This window comes from Megalobrama amblycephala, linkage group LG3 (assembly GCF_018812025.1).
Source record: "Megalobrama amblycephala isolate DHTTF-2021 linkage group LG3, ASM1881202v1, whole genome shotgun sequence".
NCBI classification, from domain to species: Eukaryota; Metazoa; Chordata; class Actinopteri; order Cypriniformes; family Xenocyprididae; genus Megalobrama; species Megalobrama amblycephala.
Window position 1 is genome coordinate 808553 of NC_063046.1, and position 22114 is coordinate 830666.

General features: G+C 40.0%; 1 protein-coding gene across 1 annotated transcript in view; it reads right to left on the minus strand.

The window, feature by feature from the left end:
• The window catches only part of LOC125263941 (mucin-2-like), a 31969-nt gene that overhangs the window by 833 nt on the left and 9022 nt on the right, over positions 1-22114 (minus strand). Inside the window, exons 2-14 of the mRNA XM_048183141.1 lie at positions 16324-16387; positions 14162-16219; positions 10971-14080; positions 8766-10535; positions 4709-4773; positions 3774-3889; positions 2846-3570; positions 2480-2544; positions 1750-1931; positions 1518-1630; positions 1368-1432; positions 1093-1271; positions 357-485 (exon numbers count right to left, since the gene is read on the minus strand). Coding sequence (XP_048039098.1) covers positions 394-485; positions 1093-1271; positions 1368-1432; positions 1518-1630; positions 1750-1931; positions 2480-2544; positions 2846-3570; positions 3774-3889; positions 4709-4773; positions 8766-10535; positions 10971-14080; positions 14162-16219; positions 16324-16387 — 8604 coding nt within the window. The 3' untranslated portion in view covers positions 357-393. The remainder of the gene's footprint in view (positions 1-356; positions 486-1092; positions 1272-1367; positions 1433-1517; positions 1631-1749; positions 1932-2479; positions 2545-2845; positions 3571-3773; positions 3890-4708; positions 4774-8765; positions 10536-10970; positions 14081-14161; positions 16220-16323; positions 16388-22114) is intronic.

A 22114-nucleotide genomic window follows, 5' to 3' on the forward strand; every position in this document is an offset into this window, starting at 1 on the left:
AAAAAAAAAGGAAAAACTGTTGCTTAAAAACTAATCACAGGTAGTTGTGGAACTTGTGTTATCCCATTTATGATCCCAGTGATAATGTGCATTTCAGCAAACTTTAGAGTTTACAAACCAGTGTAGTGAATTTACATGTTTATAAAAGTGCACAATGCTGGGTTCTGATCTAAATCTATAAAAACATGTAGGAACACACAGATCCATAACTGAAATGGAATACATTATAGCTTAAGTTTGTAGTTTTCAGAATAGAGTTATGTAAAATAGTACATTCATTACTACACATTAAGTAGCATCAGTAGCTTTATATATGAGTCCTTCACTTGAGCAGAAGTGCATGGAGACATTCAGACCTGTCTGAATCAGTAATGTTGGGATGTGTAGTTATGGTCAATCAAACCATGGGACCAGAAGTGACACAGTAACCAGGACTAAAGCAGTCAACACACTGATCTTGCTGCTGACTTCCGCTGATGAAACTGCTGCGTTACAAAGAAAACAGAACAGACAGAATTTATCATTCAGTTACCATTCAGAATTGTGCCTAAAGCTCATCTAGTAGACAGAGTAGGGTTGTAACAGGGCAAGTTTGAACTTCTCTCTCAGTGTCAAAGCTCATAATCTGCATTCATTCAAAGATTTAAAGTCCTTTTTATTGGGAATACAGTAGTGGCCAAAAGTGTTTGTTTTTAATGACCCTACAAGTTGGATTAGGCCAACAAAATACTGTATGAGGAAAATATACATATAATTAAGGTATTTATCTGACAAAATTGTCAAAAAAAAGGGCAAACTACATCTACAGGTTTTATTTTACTATGCAAAAAATGCATATAAAAAAACAAAAATCTCACAGATAAAAGCATACATTGACCACAATATAATCAGTTATTAATATTTTGTTGGTTTTCTTTTGTTTTTGCATGTGTTCATAATTTCTTTGTATGGCAGCCTGGCCAAAAATTACATCCACTGACTCCAAGTACAAGTATGAAATATACTTTCAAAACACAAATATACTTTTCGAATCAACAAAGTAATTAAAGTAAAAATACTCATCTGAGTAAAAGATTAAAGTGCATCACTTACCTGTACTATTTATCACAATTTCCGACGTGAAGATATGGAAGGGTAACGAGTTGTTTTTGGCTGCTCTAACTATAGTGTTCACTATCTGGTTGCTATTGGGTAGAATGGCCTCCGCTGTAAATGTAAGATCTATGGAGTTCCGGATCACGGGCACACTCTTTGTTCTTACACCTGCATCACTGGAGAGAGGGAATGTGAATCGAAATTCATTTATTAGAACTGAGTATAATGATAAATTATAAACTATATTCAAGAACACGCCAGCATATACATACCTGAAGTTTGTTATGGTTAAGGTACTGAATGATCCAGGGTAATCAGCAAAGAAAAAGGGTTCAAGCTACAAAAAAGAGAGAGCTGTTTAGACTTAATTGGCAAAAGAATGTTTCCTGAAATAACCAAAAAAGAAGACACATTACACCTACCTCTGTTTTTATCGTTATTGCCCTGTTCTGAAATTCAGGTGAACTTTTTTTTGAAAGAGCAGTCACAAAGGTTCCTTCAGTCAGGATTGTCACTGGAATTTTCTGTGGTGATTCTACAAAAATGATTAAAAAAATTATCACAAACTACTGTTTTCTAGGCAAGCTAACCAGATAAATTTCATAGAAATTGGTCATATCAGATAACTGTAAATTGTCTGTGATTTGAACTTACTAACGACAATAATAGTGTTGAAATCAACAGTAAGGTTGAAGGTTGAGTTTTGAGCTCTAACTGCTTCTTTCAGAGTCTCCACAATGGCAGTGCTGCTGGGGATGGTTTCAGTTGACTTTTCATTAAACACTAACTCAACATCTGCCTGTACATTTTGTTCTGCCCGGGTTTTGGAAACAGCTCTAAAACAAAACAAAAACAGCACAGTTTATAACTGCTACCAGATATATGAGAATATGAATGTCTGTCAAGTGCATTAATATAAGTTTATATGACATTCTTTAATACTTTAAGAACAGTGTTTCTCAACTCTAGTCCTCGGGACCCACTGCTCTGCACATTTTGTATGTATCCCTTATTTAATCCGACATTGGCTTAATGTAGCACCATCTTGTATATGTTACATATTACCACGCTTGTTTGTACAGCTTATTTTTAACCACTTCCGTTTTTTCTGTGCTTCTAATATGTAAAGCTGCTTTGAAACAATTACCAATTGTAAAAGCGCTATATAAATAAATTTGACTTGACTTAACACACCTGATTTAGATCATCAGCTCATTAGGAGAGTCTGCATGAACTGAATTGAGTGTGTCATATAAGAGAGACATACAAAATGTGCAGAGCAGTGGGTCCCGAGGACTGGAGTTGAGAAACACTGCTTTAAGAATGTCACAAAATCTGTCTGACATTGAAAGCAGGAAAGTAATGAAGCAAACTATTAACTTACACGAATGCAAGCACATTGGTCTTGATGAAAAGATCCCCATACTTTGTTTTGTAGACTTCATCAAACTGTGAAAACAGTGAGTCAGTTTTAGGAATGTTACTAAATATTCCATGAGAATTAAACAATTACATTTTCTTTTAAGTGTACCACATAATTGCCCTATTTGAACTAAGGTCTAATCCTGGCTTAATCTAAGCCCTGTCTGTGAAACCAGGCCTTAAGCATTTAAAACCATGAAACATTTTAAAATTCATAATATTCTTATCTTTGCAAATGTATTGTACTGCTTTTCTCTCAACCCTACAGAAGATAAGTGGAAATACATGTCCATAAGAATGTATGGATATTTTGTCATTTGAAACTTACCGCCCTCACTACCTTTGTGGCTAGGGTTATAAATTGTGGACTTTGCGGGATTAGAAGCTCTAGAACATATGTGTCCAGAATGACAATCTGTAAGGCTACTGATGGCAGAGGTCTTGGTGGTAGTGTGGTTGTGGTTGTGGTTGTGGTGGGCGTTGTTATTGTTGTTGTTGTTGTTGTTGTTGTTGTTGTTTGTGTGGTCGTTGGTTTGGTTGTAGTTGTAGTTGTAGTTGTAGTAGGACTGGTTGTGGTTGTTGTTGTAGGACTGGTTGTGGTTGTAGTTGTAGTAGGACTGCTTGTAGTTGTAGTAGGACTGGTTGTGGTTGTTGTTGTAGGACTGGTTGTGGTTGTTGTAGAAGGACTGGTTGTGGTTGTAGTTGTAGTAGTACTGCTTGTAGTTGTAGTAGGACTGGTTGTGGTTGTTGTTGTAGGACTGGTTGTGGTTGTTGTAGAAGGACTGGTTGTGGTTGTAGTTGTAGTAGGACTGCTTGTAGTTGTAGTAGGACTGGTTGTGGTTGTTGTTGTAGGACTGGTTGTGGTTGTAGTTGTAGTAGGACTGCTTGTAGTTGTAGTAGGACTGGTTGTGGTTGTTGTTGTAGGACTGGTTGTGGTTGTAGTTGTAGTAGGACTGGTTGTGGTTGTTGTTGTAGTTGTAGCAGGAATGGTTGTGGTTGTTGTAGAAGGACTGGTTGTGGTTGTAGATGCAGTAGGACTGGTTGTGGTTGTAACTGTTGTGTGTTTAATTAATTTGTAGAATATAGTTAAATAAAAATAACATTTGAGAAAACTGTTAATGTTCAGTAAGATAGAAACAGTGTATAAAAAACAAATATAAAAAAACAACAGTTTAATAACAATAAAGAATAATACAGAAAGCATTCTAAATAGCTTTGAATGACATTGCATTGAAGATATTGCTTGTTTGACTTACCATTTACACTGGTGATGTTAAGAGTGGTGGTACTATTTAAAATACTTTCAGAGATCAGATTAGATTTGGGTACATTTATAAATATTACTTTCATTTCAGTGATGATTGATCCACGACTACAGAAGGGATGGGGAAGACAAAAAAAGACACTGTCATCTTTTTTTACATGTATAAGTTTTTACATGTATAAGTGCATTTGGTGAAGAGTTCATTCATGCACCTATTTTTGGTTTGCTGTAGTTTTCTTGTGGTATTATAAAAATCTGTCAGATGCTGTTATTAACAAAATATAGATGAGTTACTGATATCGTTTGCCTTAGTATACCAGTACAATTTTAGATTCACAAATTCCTTTTGAAAGTTTTGGAACAATCTTGACAATCTTGATATATATATAAGCCGACTGCCATAGTCAACTGTCAAAGCCTTTCCAAGATCCTGAAACAACCTACCAGCAATCTACTGTACTGTTTAAAAAATAACGTTTATTATGCAAATCAAGTGAGTTTTTAGTGTGACCACACTTTGCCATCAAAACAGCTCTTTCATAGGTGTACACAGTTTTTAAGGTAGGTTGCAGGTAGGTTGTTCCAAGCATCTTGGAGAAGTTGCCACAGTTCTTCTATGGATTTAGGATTTAGCCTCAGTTTCTTCTGTGTCTTCCATGTCTTCAAAACTGACTCAATAATGGTGGGATCAGATCTCAGTGTGGTTCATACATTTGTTATAAGACTGCTTGTTCATACAAAAATATCACTGAATTATTACATTTGTAATATGAATGTTTGATAATGTTTAATTGCTGTTTCTAAATTGCACACTAAAGCTATAACACTAAGATATATATATACACTCTTGATTTGTTTCTAAACAAAATACTTTTGTTTTCCGAAAATGAAATGTATTCCTATTATAAGTAAAAAAGAAATACTTACAAGAACCGAATAACTGTCAGTCCAACATAGGAGCCACTGAATGTCCTTCTAAAGATTGCATTAATCTGTGGACAACAGTTTCACAATGTCAGGTTCAACATTTGGTTATCAATTATTAGTTTTAATCACAGTCAAAAACCTACAACATGAAAGAAACTTGGTCATTCTTTTTTCTTTTTTTTTAATGATACGCAGTTGCTGATTCCAAATTCCAGTGCATATTAACGTTTAACAGTCCTTAGGTCTTGCTCAACTTTATTCTGTTTATATCATTATTAAAAAATATATATTTGAGCCTATTTTAACCTATAATTTCTGTTGTTGATATATATTCACTTATTTTTCAGATCATAACTTTTGGTCTAAACATTTATTATTTTTTTCCCCCCAGGATGAGTGACCAATGAGCCAGGTTGATAGATAGCTAACGAGGCTTGGAATGGAATTTTTGAACTAATTAATAATGAACTAATGTATGTTTTTGTTCTACAGGCCTAATAAGCTAACTTTGAAATAGAAATTGAAACCCGGTGATATTTCTTGATGATCTTGTGATTCAGTTGTTCTAATCTAAATTTACTCCGCCAGTAAGTGGGGCAGAGTAACGCCCTGGATTTCTTCACTGTAACCCTGTTCCCTGAAAAGGCGGGAACGAGAAGCTGCGCTTTATACATCGCTGTGGGAATGTCTTTAGTCGTGACCAGCTGTGAATATATGTGTAAAACAACGTCAATTAAATTGACCTATATTTATAGCCTTGCGTGACATCATTGGAATGTAAGTCGTCTATGTAATTCAAAATGCGAATGCCCTGGAGTCACAATGGAGCCAATGCTGCATTCATGCTTTTTTTGTATGTGCGGCGGGGTAATAAGGCTAGGCCGAGTGGAAGAACCTGATATTGGTAAGCTTCGCCCCCAAAAGCGAACCTCAGGAACCTCCTGTGTTGTGGCAATATTTCTATGTGAAAATATGCATCCTTGAAATCGATTGTGACGAACCAATTGTGATGATGAATTGTGACATAATCATCTTCTTACGGTTAACATCTTGAACTTGAGAGCTTTGACTGAATGGTTTAAGCCTCAAAGATCTAAGATTGGATGCAGCCCCTCGTCCTTTGGGAACTAAGAAGTATCTGCTGTAGTAAGCTGACTCTCTCTCTAGAGGGGGAAACATGCTCTATGGCCTCTTTCCTCAGAAGAGATTGCAGCTTTTATGACAGTAAAGTTGTCTGCCCCGGCTTCACGGTAGTGGAGACCACGCCGTTCAAATGCGGAGGACGATGAATAAATTGGATTCTGTATACTTTTTCTACTGTCTTTAGAACCTACACAGAAATCCCTGGCAGTAGTTTCCACGCTGCCAAGTTCTCTGAAATGGGCACTAATTTTGATACTTCCCTTTGAGGGGATGTTAGATGTTCCACATCCTGATGTGTTACAGGAATCAACGGAACACCTAACATTTCACTGAAAACCACTGCCACCCCAAAGCACCAGAGGTGCCGGGGAAGGAGGGTTTACATGAAGATATTGAGAAGGGCGGGTGTTAGATATTATGAGGCTGCTGAGCATGACGAGCTGGTCCCCAGATTTATGAGGGGAAGCACAACTCGCCACAGTCTGCTTTTGAGCCTTCTTAGAAGGTCAACCTGGTCCACCTGCAACACTGCCATAGTGTGCAGAGCAGTACCAGTCTGACACACTGATCGAAATGGCCCTTCCCACCAGTATGGATGTTATTATGCATAGCTTGGTGGGGAGTGCTGTCTCTTTAAGTGACTATGAGCTCCAGAGAAGAGATATCTCGCAAGCATCTCCTCAAACTGGAGCATCATTGTATAAATCACACGCCCTTGCACCCACGATAGTCGAATAAGTTGACATTGAAGGCACAAAGGCACATGAAAAATAAGGTTTTCCCCATGAACGAGTTAACGTCATGGAGAACCTATTTATTTTGCTTATATATACAAATTATATATCAAATAATTATATATACATATATATTTATAAGGCCAATTTACTTATTAAATTCCTCAGAATTAAATGCAGCCAATTTCCAGACAAGTAAACACGGTCTGAATGAAAGGATGTGCTTAAATCTTTCATAGATCAGTCTGATATGCCTGTAACACAGCCATTGTGTACATCACAGTACCAGCCCGACTCGTTGTGAAATGCCTCTGATGATGCGCTCCCAGGGGAGAGATAGCATGCAAGCGTCTCTCCGATCTGAGGCAATATCGTATATACGCGTGCCTTTGCATCCGCGATAGTCGAGCGGGCCAACGTCAGGGGTACCAAATACATTTATATTAGAAATGTTTGGGGTCTGCTTGTGTTTCACTGCATGAATGACCGCCCAGAGCAGTTCCGCTTTATCATCACGGGAGGAACGCTCGGAGATAGACAAACTCGTATTCCATTCCATTCCAATGGAAAACACTTCAGTGTCCTCTGCCCGAGCCGAAGAAGCGCCAAGGCACGTTTCGGTCTCGGTAAAAGGACATCGCGATTCAGACAGAGAGAGAGAGAGAGAGAGAGCAATAAGGATGAACCCGTCTCTTGCTCCTCAGCCAGATTGCCACGCAAGCCCCACAATCACATTGTAGGGGCTACCCCTTTGAAATAAGCAAAGGGAAGGTGAAGCACTTCAACTGTGAACATTCACAATGCGCGCACTCGCCCTGTTACAACACAAGGGCAGCGTGCTCTTCCCCAAACAAACAAAACAATACTGGTGTGTGTCCGATTCGGAGATGAAACGTGAATACGGAGACACACACCGTTTGCTTTGTTCAGCCATGACTTTCTCTCAAATATATAATATCATATATGTGCCTCTGAAGACAAAGATCTACCGATGCACCTGTGGCACATCTAATTATAGTCTCGCTTACAACGCATTCCAATGACGTCACGCAAGGCTATAAATATAGGTCAATTTCATTGACGTTGTTTTACACATTCACAGCTGATCACGACTAAAGACGTTCCCACAGCACTGTATAAAGTGCAGCTTAGAGTGTAGCTTTTGAAAGGGAACTGAGATGTTTTTCTTAAATCTGAACCAATCATATTAAGATTGATGATAATGAGTAATAGATCATGCTATACTGACTGTGAAATGTACCTGAAATTCTATAAAACCTGCTGTATTCCTTTGTTCAGAGAGATTCTCTGGGATTGATGGGAACTCTCCCAGCCATGATTAAAGCTTTGAAGGACAGCAACTGGAGTCTCTGGTTATTGCTGCGCAGCAAGTCAGGTTAGGGAACACTAGGTTTAAGAGGGTCACGACGTTGACCGATATATTATTGATTGTCGATTTGGAGACGCTCTGAAAGATAAAGTCAGAGGTCAAGTCACCTTTATTCATATAGCGCTTTTTACAATGCAGATTGTGTCAAAGCAGCTTTACAGTGATAACTGGTATATAATTTGGCTGCACAGCAGCTCTTAAAGAATAGTGTCAATGCAGGCAGATCAAAAGCACTGTTGAATAAATGTCAAGAATACTGTTTAATATCGAATGTCAAGTCAAATGACAAGTGTATTACTGAGTGTCGATTAGGAGACGCTCCGAAAGATCAGGAAATTTATTGAGTGTCGATTAAGAGATGCTCGGGTGTCGATTAGGAGACACCCCAGGAACAGGTAAACTTAAGTCAGGTGCGTCTTGGAAAACTACCACAGACTTAACCTGTGACTTTAAATTTGGGCTTTTGATGGACGTCTTGGAAAATGAATCACCGCAAATTGCCAGCAATACTGCATGACACACACTTCAGAGGAAGATAAATATAGACTAATAATTATTAAAATAGAACCGTAGTGATATTTATACCAGTGCACAAATGAAATAGAACATTAATTGCACTGCTGTAAAATAACATGCATTATTGCATTATTGTGGGGTACAAATAGTTTAAACTAATATTTAGATTAGGTTGCATAATAAAATACTTTTTACATTAAAATGCAAGTAATTTGTTACAATTTATCTTGCTGAGCAAATTGCATATGTATTAAAAGTGTGTCAAAGTATGTACCTCAACATTAACTCGATTTTTTCTTTCATTAAAGGCAACAGAAGTTTGATTTTCCAGTTGTGGGTCAAAATCTTCATTGCTGGAAAACATAACAAGAACTGTAGATGTTTCAGTTGGCTGAGTTGTTGCAGTTTCAGTAGTTGTAGTGTCCATTGATGTTTGAGTTGTTGCAGTTTCTGTGGTTGTAGTGTCTAGTGATGTTTGAGTTGTTGCAGTTTCTGTGGTTGTAGTGTCTGGTGATGTTTGAGTTGTTGCGATTTCAGTGGTTGTAGTGTCTGCTGATGTTTGAGTTGTTGCAGTTTCAGTGGTTGAAGTGTCCGCTGATGTTTGAGTTGTTGAAGTTTCTGTGGTTGTAGTGTCCGCAGATGTTTGAGTTGTTGCAGTTTCAGTGGTCGTAGTGTCTAGTGTTGTTTGAGTTGGTGCAGTTTCAGTGGTTGTAGTGTCTGGTGATGTTTGAGTTGTTGCAGTTTCAGTGGTTGTAGTGTCTGGTGATGTTTGAGTTGTTGCTGTTTCAGTGGTTGTAGTGTCTGCTGATGTTTGAGTTGCTGCAGTTGCAGTGGTTGTAGTGTCAGCTGCTGTTTGAGTTGTTGCAGTTTCAGTGGTTGTAGTGTCTGGTGATGTTTGAGTTGTTGCAGTTTCAGTGGTTGTAGTGTCTGGTGATGTTTGAGTTGTTGCAGTTTCAGTGGTTTTAGTGTCCGCTGATGTTTGAGTTGTTGCGATTTCAGTGGTTGTAGTGTCTGCTGATGTTTGAGTTGTTGCAGTTTCAGTGGTTGTAGTGTCTAGTGTTGTTTGAGTTGGTGCAGTTTCAGTGGTTGTAGTGACTAGTGATGTTTGAGTTGTTGTGGTTTCAGTGGTTGTAGTGTCTGGTGATGTTTGAGTTGTTGCGGTTTCAGTGGTTGTAGTGTCCACTGGTGTTTGAGTTGTTGCTGAGTCAGTGATTGTAGTGTCTAGTGTTGTTTGAGTTGTTGCAGTTTCAGTAGTTGTAGTGTCTGCTGATGTTTGAGTTTTTGCAGATTCTGTGGTTGTAGTGTCTGCTGATGTTTGAGTTGTTGCAATTTCAGTGGTTGTAGTGTCTGCTGATGTTTGAGTTGTTGCGGTTTCAGTGGTTGTAGTGTCCACTGTTGTTTGAGTTGTTGCGGTTTCAGTTGTTGTAGTGTCTGGTGATGTTTGAGTGTTTGTTGTTTCAGTGGTTGTAGTGTCCGCTGATTTTTGACTTGTTGCGGTTTCAGTGGTTGTAGTGTCCGCTGATGTTTGACTTGTTGCAGTTTCAGTGGTTTTAGTGTCTGCTGATGTTTGAGTTGTTGCAGTTTCTGTGTTTGTAGTGTCCACTGATGTTTGAGTGTTTGTTGTTTGAGTGGTTGTAGTGTCCGCTGATGTTTGACTTGTTGTGGTTTCAGTGGTTGTAGTGTTTGCTGATGTTTGAATTTTTGCGATTTCAGTGGTTGTAGTGTCTGCTGATGTTTGAGTTGTTGCTGTTTCAGTTGTTGTAGCGTCTAGTGATGTTTGAGTTGTTGCAGTTTCTGTGGTTGTAGTGTCCGCTGATGTTTGAGTTGTTGCGGTTTCAGTGGTTTTAGCGTCCACTGGTGTTTGAGTTGTTGCTGAGTCAGTGATTGTAGTGTCTAGTGATGTTTGAGTTGCTGCAGTTTCAGTGGTTGTAGTGTTTGCTGATGTTTGAGTTGTTGCAGGTTCAGTGGTTGTAGTGTCTGTTGATGTTTGAGTTGTTGCAGTTTCAGTGGTTGTAGTGTCTGCTGATGTTTGAGTTGTTGCAGGTTCAGTGGTTGTAGTGTCCGCTGATGTTTGAGTTGTTGCAGGTTCAGTGGTTGTAGTGTCTGTTGATGTTTGAGTTGTTGCAGTTTCAGTGGTTGTAGTGTCTGCTGATGTTTGAGTTGTTGCAGTTTCTGTGGCTGTAGTGTCCACTGATGTTTGAGTTGTTGCAGGTTCAGTGGTTGTAGTGTTTGCTGATGTTTGAGTTGTTGAAGATTCTGTGGTTGTAGTGTCCGCTGATGTTTGAGTTGTTGAAGTTTCTGTGGTTGTAGTGTCTGCTGATGTTTGAGTTGTTGCAGTTTCTGTGGTTGTAGTGTCTGCTGATGTTTGAGTTGTTGCGGTTTCTGTGGTTGTAGTGTCTGCTGATGTTTGAGTTGTTGCAGTTTCTGTGGTTGTAGTGTCTGCTGATGTTTGAGTTGTTGCACTTTCCGTGGTTGTAGTGTCCGCTGATGTTTGAGTTGTTGCACTTTCCGTGGTTGTAGTGTCTGCTGATGTTTGAGTTGTTGCAGTTTCAGTGGTTGTAGTGTCTGCTGATGTTTGAGTTTTTGCTGTTTCAGTTGTTGTAACGTCTAGTGATGTTTGAGTTGTTGCGGTTTCAGTGGTTGTAGCGTCCACTGGTGTTTGAGTTGTTGCTGAGTCAGTGATTGTAGTGTCCGCTGATGTTTGAGTTGCTGCAGTTTCAGTGGTTGTAGTGTCTGCTGATGTTTGAGTTGTTGCACTTTCCGTGGTTGTAGTGTCTGCTGATGTTTGAGTTTTTGCTGTTTCAGTTGTTGTAGCGTCTAGTGATGTTTGAGTTGTTGCGGTTTCAGTGGTTGTAGCGTCCACTGGTGTTTGAGTTGTTGCAGGTTCAGTGGTTGTAGTGTCCGCTGATGTTTGAGTTGTTGCAGGTTCAGTGGTTGTAGTGTCCGCTGATGTTTGAGTTGTTGAAGTTTCTGTGGTTGTAGTGTCTGCTGATGTTTGAGTTGTTGTGGTTTCAGTGGTTGTAGTGTCTGGTGATGTTTGAGTTGTTGCGGTTTCAGTGGTTGCGGTTTCAGTGGTTGTAGCGTCTAGTGTTGTTTGAGTTGCTGCAGTTTCAGTGGTTGTAGTGACTAGTGATGTTTGAGTTGTTGTGGTTTCAGTGGTTGTAGTGTCTGGTGATGTTTGAGTTGTTGCGGTTTCAGTGGTTGTGGTTTCAGTGGTTGTAGTGTCTAGTGATGTTTGAGTTGTTGCAGTTTCAGTGGTTGTAGTGTCTGTTGATGTTTGACTTGTTGTGGTTTCAGTGGTTGTAGTGTCTGCTGATGTTTGAGTTGTTGCAGTTTCTGTGGTTGTAGTGTCCACTGATGTTTGAGTTGTTGCGATTTCAGTGGTTGTAGTGTCTGCTGATGTTTGATTTGTTGCAGTTTCTGTGGTTGTAGTGTCTGCTGCTGTTTGAGTTGTTGCGGTTTCAGTGGTTGTAGTGTCTGCTGCTGTTTGAGTGTTTGTTGTTTGAGTGGTTGTAGTGTCCGCTGATGTTTGACTTGTTGCGGTTTCAGTGGTTGTAGTGTCCGCTGATGTTTGAGTTGGTGCTGTTTCAGTTTTTGTAGTGCCCACTGATGTTTGAGTTGTTGCTGATTCAGTGGTTGTAGTTTCTAGTGATGTTTGAGTTGTTACAGTTTCAGTGGTTGTAGTGTCTGCTGATGTTTGAGTTGTTGCTGTGTCTGTGGTTGTTGTGTCTGCTGATGTTTGAGTTGTTGGAGTTTCAGTGGTTGTAGTGTCTGGTGATGATTGAGTTGTTGCTGAGTCAGTGGTTGTAGTGTCTGCTGATGTTTGAGTTGTTGCTGAGTCAGTGGTTGTAGTGTCTAGTGATGTTTGAGTTGTTACAGTTTCAGTGGTTGTAGTGTCTGCTGATGTTTGAGTTGTTGCTGAGTCAGTGGTTGTAGTGTCTAGTGATGTTTGAGTTGTTACAGTTTCAGTGGTTGTAGTGTCTGCTGATGTTTGAGTTGTTGCTGTTTCTGTGGTTGTAGTGTCCGCTGATGTTTGAGTTGCTGCAGTTTCACTGGTTGTAGTTTCTGCTGATGTTTGAGTTGGTGCAGTTTCTGTGGTTGTAGTTTCCGCTGATGTTTGAGTTGTTGCGGTTTCAATGGTTGTAGTGTCTGCTGATGTTTGAGTTGGTGCAGTTTCTGTGGTTGTAGTGTCCACTGATGTTTGAGTTGTTGCAGTTTCAGTGGTTGTAGTGTCTGCTGATGTTTGAGTTGTTGCAGTTTCAGTGATTGTAGTGTCTGCTGATGTTTGAGTTGGTGCAGTTTCAGTGGTTATAGTGTCCACTGATGTTTGAGTTGTTGCGGTTTCAGTGGTTGTAGTGTCCGCTGATGTTTGACTTGTTGCGGTTTCAGTGGTTGTAGTGTCCGCTGATGTTTGAGTTGTTGTTATTTCAGTTTTTGTAGTGCCCACTGATGTTTGAGTTGTTGCTGAGTCAGTGGTTGTAGTTTCTAGTGATGTTTGAGTTGTTACAGTTTCAGTGGTTGTAGTGTCTGCTGATGTTTGAGTTGTTGCTGTTTCTGTGGTTGTAGTGTCCGCTGATGTTTGAGTTGCTGCAGTTTCACTGGTTGTAGTTTCTGGTGATGTTTGAGTTGTTGCGGTTTCAGTGGTTGCTGTTTCAGTGGTTATAGTGTCCACTGATGTTTGAGTTGCTGCAGTTTCACTGGTTGTAGTTTCTGGTGATGTTTGAGTTGTTGCGGTTTCAGTGGTTGCTGTTTCAGTGGTTGTAGTGTCCACTGGTGTTTGAGTTGTTGCTGAGTCAGTGATTGTAGTGTCTAGTGATGTTTGAGTTGCTGCAGTTTCAGTGGTTGTAGTTTCTGTTGATGTTTGACTTGTGGTTTCAGTGGTTGTAGTGTCTGCTGATGTTTGAGTTATTGCCGTTTCTGTGGATGTAGTGTCTGCTGCTGTTTGAGTTGTTGCGGTTTCGGTGGTTGTAGTGTCTGCTGCTGTTTGAGTGTTTGTTGTTTGAGTGGTTGTAGTGTCCGCTGATGTTTGACTTGTTGCGGTTTCAGTGGTTGTAGTGTTTGCTGATGTTTGAGTTGCTGTTTCAGTTTTTGTAGTGTCTAGTGATGTTTGAGTTGTTACAGTTTCAGTGGTTGTAGTGTCTGCTGATGTTTGAGTTGTTGCGGTTTCAGTGGTTGTAGTCTCTGCTGATGTTTGAGTTGTTGCTGTTTCTGTTTTTGTAGTGTCTGCTGATGTTTGAGTTGTTGCTGAGTCAGTGGTTGTAGTGTCTAGTGATGTTCGAGTTGTTACAGTTTCAGTGGTTGTAGTGTCTGCTGATGTTTGAGTTGTTGCTGTTTCTGTGGTTGTAGTGTCCGCTGATGTTTGAGTTTTTGCGGTTTCAGTGGTTGTAGTGTCTGCCGTTGTTTGAGTTGTTGAGGTTTCAGTGGTTGTAGTGTCTGGTGATGTTTGAGTTGCTGCAGTTTCACTGGTTGTAGTTTCTGCTGATGTTTGAGTTGGTGCAGTTTCCGCTGATGTTTGAGTTGTTGCGGTTTCAATGGTTGTAGTGTCTGCTGATGTTTGAGTTGTTGCGGTTTCTGTGGTTGTAGTGTCCACTGATGTTTGAGTTGTTGCAGTTTCAGTGGTTGTAGTGTCTGCTGATGTTTGAGTTGTTGCAGTTTCAGTGGTTGTAGTGTCTGCTGATGTTTGAGTTGGTGCAGATTCAGTAGCTGTAGTGTCTGCTGATGTTTGAGTTGGTGCAGATTCAGTGGTTGTAGTGTCTGCTGATGTTTGAGTTGTTGCGGTTTCAGTGGTTGTAGTGTCTGCTGACGTTTGAGTTGTTGCAGATTCCGTAGTTATAGTGTCCACTGATGTTAGAGTTGGTGCCGTTTCAGTAATTGTAGTGTCTGCTGATGTTTGAGTTGTTGCACTTTCAGTGGTTGTAGTGTCCACTGATGTTTGAGTTGTTGCAGGTTCAGTGGTTGTAGTGTCCGCTGATGTTTGAGTTGGTGCAGTTTCTGTGGTTGTAGTGTCCGCTGATGTTTGAGTTGTTGCGATTTCAGTGGTTGTAGTGTCTGCTGATGTTTGAGTTGTTGCAGTTTCAGTGGTCGTAGTGTCTAGTGTTGTTTGAGTTGGTGCAGTTTCAGTGGTTGTAGTGACTAGTGATGTTTGAGTTGTTGCACTTCCAGTGGTTGTAGTGTCCGCTGATGTTTGATTTGTTGCGGGTTCAGTGGTTGTAGTGTACGCTGATGTTTGAGTTGGTGCAGTTTCAGTGGTTGTAGTGTCTGCTGATGTTTGAGTTGGTGCAGATTCAGTAGCTGTAGTGTCTGCTGATGTTTGAGTTGGTGCAGATTCAGTGGTTGTAGTGTCTGCTGATGTTTGAGTTGTTGCGGTTTCAGTGGTTGTAGTTTCTGCTGACGTTTGAGTTGTTGCAGATTCCGTAGTTATAGTGTCCACTGATGTTAGAGTTGGTGCCGTTTCAGTAATTGTAGTGTCTGCTGATGTTTGAGTTGGCGCAGTTTCAATAGTTGTAGTGTCTCCTGATGTTTGAGTTGTTGCACTTTCAGTGGTTGTAGTGTCCACTGATGTTTGAGTTGTTGCAGGTTCAGTGGTTGTAGTGTCCGCTGATGTTTGAGTTGGTGCAGTTTCAATAGTTGTACTTTCTGCTGATGTTTGAGTTGTTGCACTTCCAGTGGTTGTAGTGTCCGCTGATGTTTGACTTGTTGCGGGTTCAGTGGTTGTAGTGTACGCTGATGTTTGAGTTGGTGCAGTTTCAGTGGTTGTAGTGTCAGCTGATGTTTGAGTGGTTGTAGTTTCAGTGGTTGTAGTGTCTGCTGATGTTTGAGATGTTACAGTTTCTGTGGTTGTAGTGTCTGCTGATGTTTGAGTTTTTGCGGTTTCAGTTGTTGTAGTTTCTGCTGATGTTTGAGTTTTTGCAGTTTCAGTGGTTGTAGTGTCTGCTGATGTTTGAGTTGTTGTGGTTTCAGTGGTTGTAGTGTCTGGTGATGTTTGAGTTTGTGCAGTTTCAGTAGTTGCATTGTCTAGTAATGTGACAGTTATTGCATTTTCAGTAGTTGTAGTGTCTGCTGCTGTTTGAGTTCTTTCACTTTCAGTGGTTGTAGTGTCCGTTGATGTTTGATTTGTTGTGGTTTCAGAAGTTGTAGTGTCCACTGATGTTTGAGTTGTTGTTGGTTCAGTGATTGTAGTGTCCATTGATGTTTGAGTTATTGCAGTTTCAGTGGTTGTATTGTCTGCCGATGTTTGAGTCGTTGCGGGTTCAATGGTCGTAGTGTGGCCTGATGTTTGAGTTGTTGCAGTTTCAGTGGTTGTAGTGTCCGCTGATGTTTGAGTTGGTGCAGTTTCAGTAGTTGTAGTGTTCTGAGATGCACAACTACATGCACAACTACATGTACTCCGGAGATGTAAACCTACGGTTTCAGTAGTTGTAGGTTCAGTGGTTGTAGAGTCCACTAATTTTTGAGTTGTTGCCGTTTCAGTAGTTGAAGTGTCCGCTGATGTTTCAGTTGTTGCAGTTTCAGTAGTTGTAGTCTCCGGAGATTTCTGAGTTGGTGCATTTTCAGTAGTTGTAGTCTCTGGAGATGTATTACCACATGTACATGTACAACTGCATGTACTCCGGAGATGTACAACTACAGTTTCAGTATTTGTAGTCTCCGGAGATGTTTGAGTTGATGCAGTTTCAGTAGTTGTAGTGTTCGTTGATGTTGAATTTGTTGTAGTAGCACTACAATATACTGTTGTTAAAAAAAATCAAAGCAACATTCATCATAATGCAACTGTGACACTTAAATAAGTATTAAAAGAAATTAAGAATTTGCATGATCAGTAATTTACATACCTAAACTTAACACTGCAATGATCAGTGCTTTTCTACTCATCTTGGTAGCTGTCAAATAGTTCACCTATAAACACATAATATATAAGATCAGAAAATACGTACGGAAAGACATATTGAGATGTGCTATTGTGACATTTTTGACATGTCATTGACAGTGAAATAAACAAAACAGAAAAAACAAAAAAACTTAGGAATACAAACCCCCTCTTTCCAGCACAGGAACCTGTGATGATTGTGATGACTTGTCTTTTTGTACAGTGTACTGCACATTAATGAAGATGAAAGTAGTTGTCATAAATAACAAGAAAACAAGGGAAGAATTGCACTACTATTTAAAAGTTTGGTGTCAGTAATTTTTTTTTTTTGTTTTAAATGTTTTTGAGATTAGCCTCTTCTTCCTACCAAACCTGCATTTTAGGGCTGCATGATATATAATTTTATCATCAACATTCTACATTGACTATCACAGATGCACACATCACAGGATGTGTAATGTCAAGTTAGTAGAAATCGTAGTTGATCTGGATCCGTACGGACCAGGGCAGTTCAAAAAGCATGTGATTTGCGGATTAATTGCAAAATTCTGACAGTTAAACGTTTTTAAGTCCTGTCAGTTTAAACATTCAAGCAGGGGCAGACTGGCCATTTGAAGCACAGGGATTTTTCCCAGTGGGACGCTGGACAATGTGGGCTGGCGTGTTGCTACGTAAATATATAAAGAAAAAAATAATAGTACATTTACTTATTACAATTTCCGTCTGCCCAGGCGAATGCCACCCCACTGCATTTAGCATGCTCTGGCTCAGTACGGTGGTCTAACAGCACTCATCAGTATCAAAATGTTTGAGATGGCCAATCAAATCAAAGAAGGCAGGATTTACTGTTCACATAAGTCAAGCCCAAGCAGTAATTCAGTGCAGTGCTTTTTACTGCTTGAAGAATGCAAGGTTAGATGACAAGACTGAATATGGCAATGTTTGCCTACTGTTTAAAATATAAAAATGTTAAATAGGGTGGCCATCTGTCCTCATTTGTCCACCTCTTAAGATTGCCCCTATTTTATAGCATACTGTATCCATTGGTATATAATTAATATATAAATAGTTAATAAATTAAAAAATAGGCTAAGTTTAAGCTAATATTATGTGATATAACCTACATTATAGACCCAATATTGCCAATATTGAGTGGTTTTGCTCCAAAATAGTTCCAAATCAGAACACTTGCATCTCCGCTCAACACAGTGTTGTTTTGTTCTTGAATGAATCAGAATTTTTTTTTTATGAATCACATGAGACAGTGATTCAATGACCAATTCATAAATATATACCCTGTGTCCCAAAGCATAGTATATTTACAAAACATGACTATACATTCATAAATGATAAATAAGTGGTATGCTAACGATTTACAAATGTGTTGTAAGTTACCTTAAAGTATAAATAAATCAAACAGATCATTAATAGATGGTTGATAAGTTATTAGTTGATACATTATTTATTGTTTATAAATAAATGAAGTATTGGGTAGGGCTTTTAGGGCTGGGGTAGGTGTAGTCATTAATAAAAAATGAGTTTTGCTAAATGGAAATAGGACAAATAGTGTAAAAAGTCCCCACATTGCATTTAAATGAACACACATTTTAATTGGTAATGACAGTCTATGTCATTTCATGACAACAGACGTAACATGACACTGTAATTATTTTTATGCCAGCTAGAGGGCGCATGACTTTAAAATGTAAATATAGGTTGTAATAAGGTGCTTGAAAAACGACCTATATAGTTGGGGTTTTTTTGGAGGACAGTCTGAGTAACAGCCAGGTTTGACGTCACTGCTGCCAACCAGTGTTGCAGTGTTTGAAGCGTCAATTTTGAAAGTTTTAATGGATGACTGATATGTGCGATTATTAATGTATAATGATTATATTACAGAATAAGAATCTTTTCCTCACACAGTGGTATCGTACAACTTCTGAAATCTTGGAATAAAATTCACAAAATAATGGACTACATTTATGATCAGTTTATGGTACGTTTTCATGTTATGGTGAGCAGCATGTCCCATAGGAAACAAAATAAAAATGAAATTATTTAGTGCTGATTAAATGGTGGCAGAGTATTTTTTTTTATTGGGTTAGGGTTAGGGTTAGGGTTATATTAACCCTATTATATACTAACCCTTCCTTATATTTTTTTTAATGTAAAGTTCAGGCTTTGGTAAAGTGATAGAATGAGATGGATCATGTAACAGGAAGATCTGCAAATGATATGTAACACATTTATAAGTGATGAATAGTATACACTTTAGATTAGGGTATGCAGAAAGCTTTGTAAATGATTTATTCATGCGTTTACACATCATCTATAACAGGTGTTGAACACTTTGTAGTGTGTACTGCAGTGTGAGTGCTGACTGGTGAGGGTATAGACAGCTGTCTTCTCTTACACACATGGAGTGTTTAACTCTGTGCACCTGATGTGAGCTTCATTGGAAGGTAAAACTAGTTCACAGGTTCATTTTATCACTAGATTCCACACGCTCCACACAGAACACAAGTCGGTACCATTAACCTGTTAACCAGCACTGGTACGCCGACGCACCAAAGCTTCTTTGTTTAAATTAGCTCAAATTTACTGTTAGATTTAATGTAATTACCTTGACAAACTATACATCATTAAAAAGATCTAAGACTCGAGCTTCAATTTTTAATCTTTATTTTATTCTCAACATCGTATAGTGACCGTTATTTGTTAATATGCGTCGGGAGTTATGAATATGAGAAACTGAGTCGTTACCTTTTCATTGAAATATGAACGCTCATCCATCCATCCAGCTTCATCCATTGAGAAAAAAACTCTGTACGATCATCATGAAAAAACTCCACAAAATAACATCCCTCGGGGCTTTTAGCTTAAAAGCATGCACATTTGGAGAAATATTGATTTACTGTCATACGTTTATGTCAATTTGCTATACAGATGATTAATATTTATTAAATTTTTACCCAAAACACGCTGTTGTCATTAACGACTTATAACTGAACGTTGTGCATTATAAAATAACACATCATGAACAAGAGGCAGTCATGTGACATACCATACATACCAGACATTAAAATATATAAACATACAGAACGTTTTTGAGAAAAATACACGTTGCGATATGTGGTTTATCTTTATAATTCAAATAGTAAAAAATAAAAAAATAAAAATGCCCCTTAGTGACTAGAAAAGTTCTGTCGTGTTTTGAAAAAATGTAACGAGCCCAGAGATTTTGTAATGTAAATAAATATTTTTTAATCACTGAAGGGCTTATTGAAAGAAGGTTAGAATAATGAAATGAGGGATTAAATCAGAAGGTAATTATAATAGAGACAAAAGAAAAGAATCTGAGACTGGAGAGCACCACAAACACAATAACAGTTAGTGATGTTTATTAGACACACAGCAGAGATAACAGTAAATATAACATGTGCAGGTGAGTATAAGCCACAAGTGAACTTTGGACAATCATTAATTATGTTTACCATAAACTGAATGAAGAGACCTTACTTATGTAGATGAATGATAGTTTGGGTATGTCTTTTTTGTCCAAAAGCGGGGGTTTGTTAACAAATAACTTATAAGTTTATAACTGTAATAAAACATTCATAAAATGTTAACATATCACTTATTCATTATGAATATATAGTGTTTTGTAAGATCCTAACTAATAATTTCTAAACGACTTATAACTGATTATTATAAAATGATACATTTAAAATAGGTGAAGATGAATGATGCTGGAGATGGAAGATACAGTTAGTGATGTTTATTAGACACACACAGACTAGGAAGTATAAGGTGAACAGTGAATGAAGAGACAGGAGGTCCTTTGTGTTTGTAGACTTGGAAATGAATGATGCTGGAGATGGAAGATACACACACACAGACTAGGAACACAGGAGGAGACTTGGAAATGCTGGAGACAGGTAAGTAGATCACTAGGAGTCCTTGAGGTAAGCATGAAGGTAAGATGCGAACGAGACCGGACAGTGACTGAGTGCGTGTGAGTGTCTTTTGTACTGGTGCTGATTGGCGTGCTGATGAGGTGGAGTGCGCTGTGATTGATTCGTGGGGCAGGTCTGTTAGGATGGGTGGCATGGAAGGTGTGAAGCAGGTTGGGGTCGTTTCTGGGAACCCAAGAGCGCTCCTCGGGGCCATAGCCTTACCCGTCCACAAGATATTCCAGCTTACCACAATGGTGCCGGGAGTCCAAGATCTTGCAAACCTCATAGGCTGCACCATCATCCAGGATGAGTGTAAGGGGTGGTTCAGCTACTGCTACGCCAGGCTCTCTGGAGACAAGGACAGAAGGGTGGTGAGACTTTAAAAGAGACACGTGGAATGTGGGGTGAATGCGGTACTGAGGAGGTAATTGGAGCCGATACGTGACCGGGTTCATCTACTTGGTGATGGTGAATGGGCCAATGAACCAGGGACTCAGTTTTTGGCAGGGCAGACGCAATCTGATGTCCCTGGTTGACAGCCAGGCCTTCTGTCCAGGTTGGTAGGCTGGGGCGTTGGAGTGGCGAAGGTTGGCTGTCATCCTGTGTCTGTGCAAGGCCTGTTGAAGCTGGTGGTGTGCGGAGTCCCAGACCCTCTCGCTCTCTCGGAACCAGTAGTCGACAGATGGAACGTCCGATGGTTCCCCTGACCAGGGGAACAGTGGGGGTTGGTAACTGAGCACTCACTGGAAAGGGGTGAGTCCAGTAGATGGTCGACACAGGGAGTTCTGTGCGTACTCTGCCCAACCCAGGTACTGGTTCCAAGAGTCCTGGTGGCCGTGACAGTAGGTATGGAGGAAGCGACCGATCTCCTGGATCTTCCTTTCCCTTGCCCGTTAGATTGTGGGTGGTAACCACACAAGAGGCTGATGGTCACACCTAGGAGTGAGAAAAATGCTCTCCATACCTGGGAAAATGAACTGAGGTCCTTTATCCGAAACGGTGTCTTCAGGGATTCCGTAGTATCTGAATATGTGATTAAACATGAGTTCAGCGGTCTCCATGGCAGTGGGCAGTCCCCTTAGGGGAATCAAATGACAGGACTTGGAGAATCTGTCAACAATCACAAAGATGCAGGTACAGTCATTGGAAGCAGGTAGGTCTGTTATGAAGTCAACTCCTAGGTGTGATCAGGAAGGAGCTTGCCGGATGGAAGGTGGCGTGAACTCTTTGAGCACATTCCTTGCATCCCTGCACGTACCTTCTGACGTTGGATGCCATGTTCGGCCACCAGAAGCGCTCCTTCAGCAGCGAGAGGGTTTCATTGACCCCCGGGTGGCCAGTGCCTAGTGACGTGTGGACAGTGTGGATGAGTGGAGTGCGCCGTGCCCTGGTGGTGTATTGCAAGCCTGGTGGGCAACCCGACGGAGTGTTGGCGGAGGCATTGGAGGAGGGCATGGTTTCCTCAGACCAGGTGATGGGGCCGACGATGAGTTTCTCAGGGAGGATAGTTTCAGGTTCTTCAGAATTTTCTTCAGGGGCATACAGACGAGATAAGGCATCCGCCTTGACATTTCTGGAACCTGGACGATAGGAGATAGTGAAGTTAACGCCCAGCGCTTGTCTTGGGTTCAGCCTCTTAGCTACTCGAAGGTAATCCTGGTTTTTGTGGTCAGTGAGTACAAAGAAGGGATGTTTAGCTCCCTCCAACCAAAGCCTCCACTCTTCCAGGGCCAACTTGATGGCGAGAAGTTCCCTATTGCCGATGTCGTAGTTGACCTCTGCCGGGTTGAACTTGCAGCA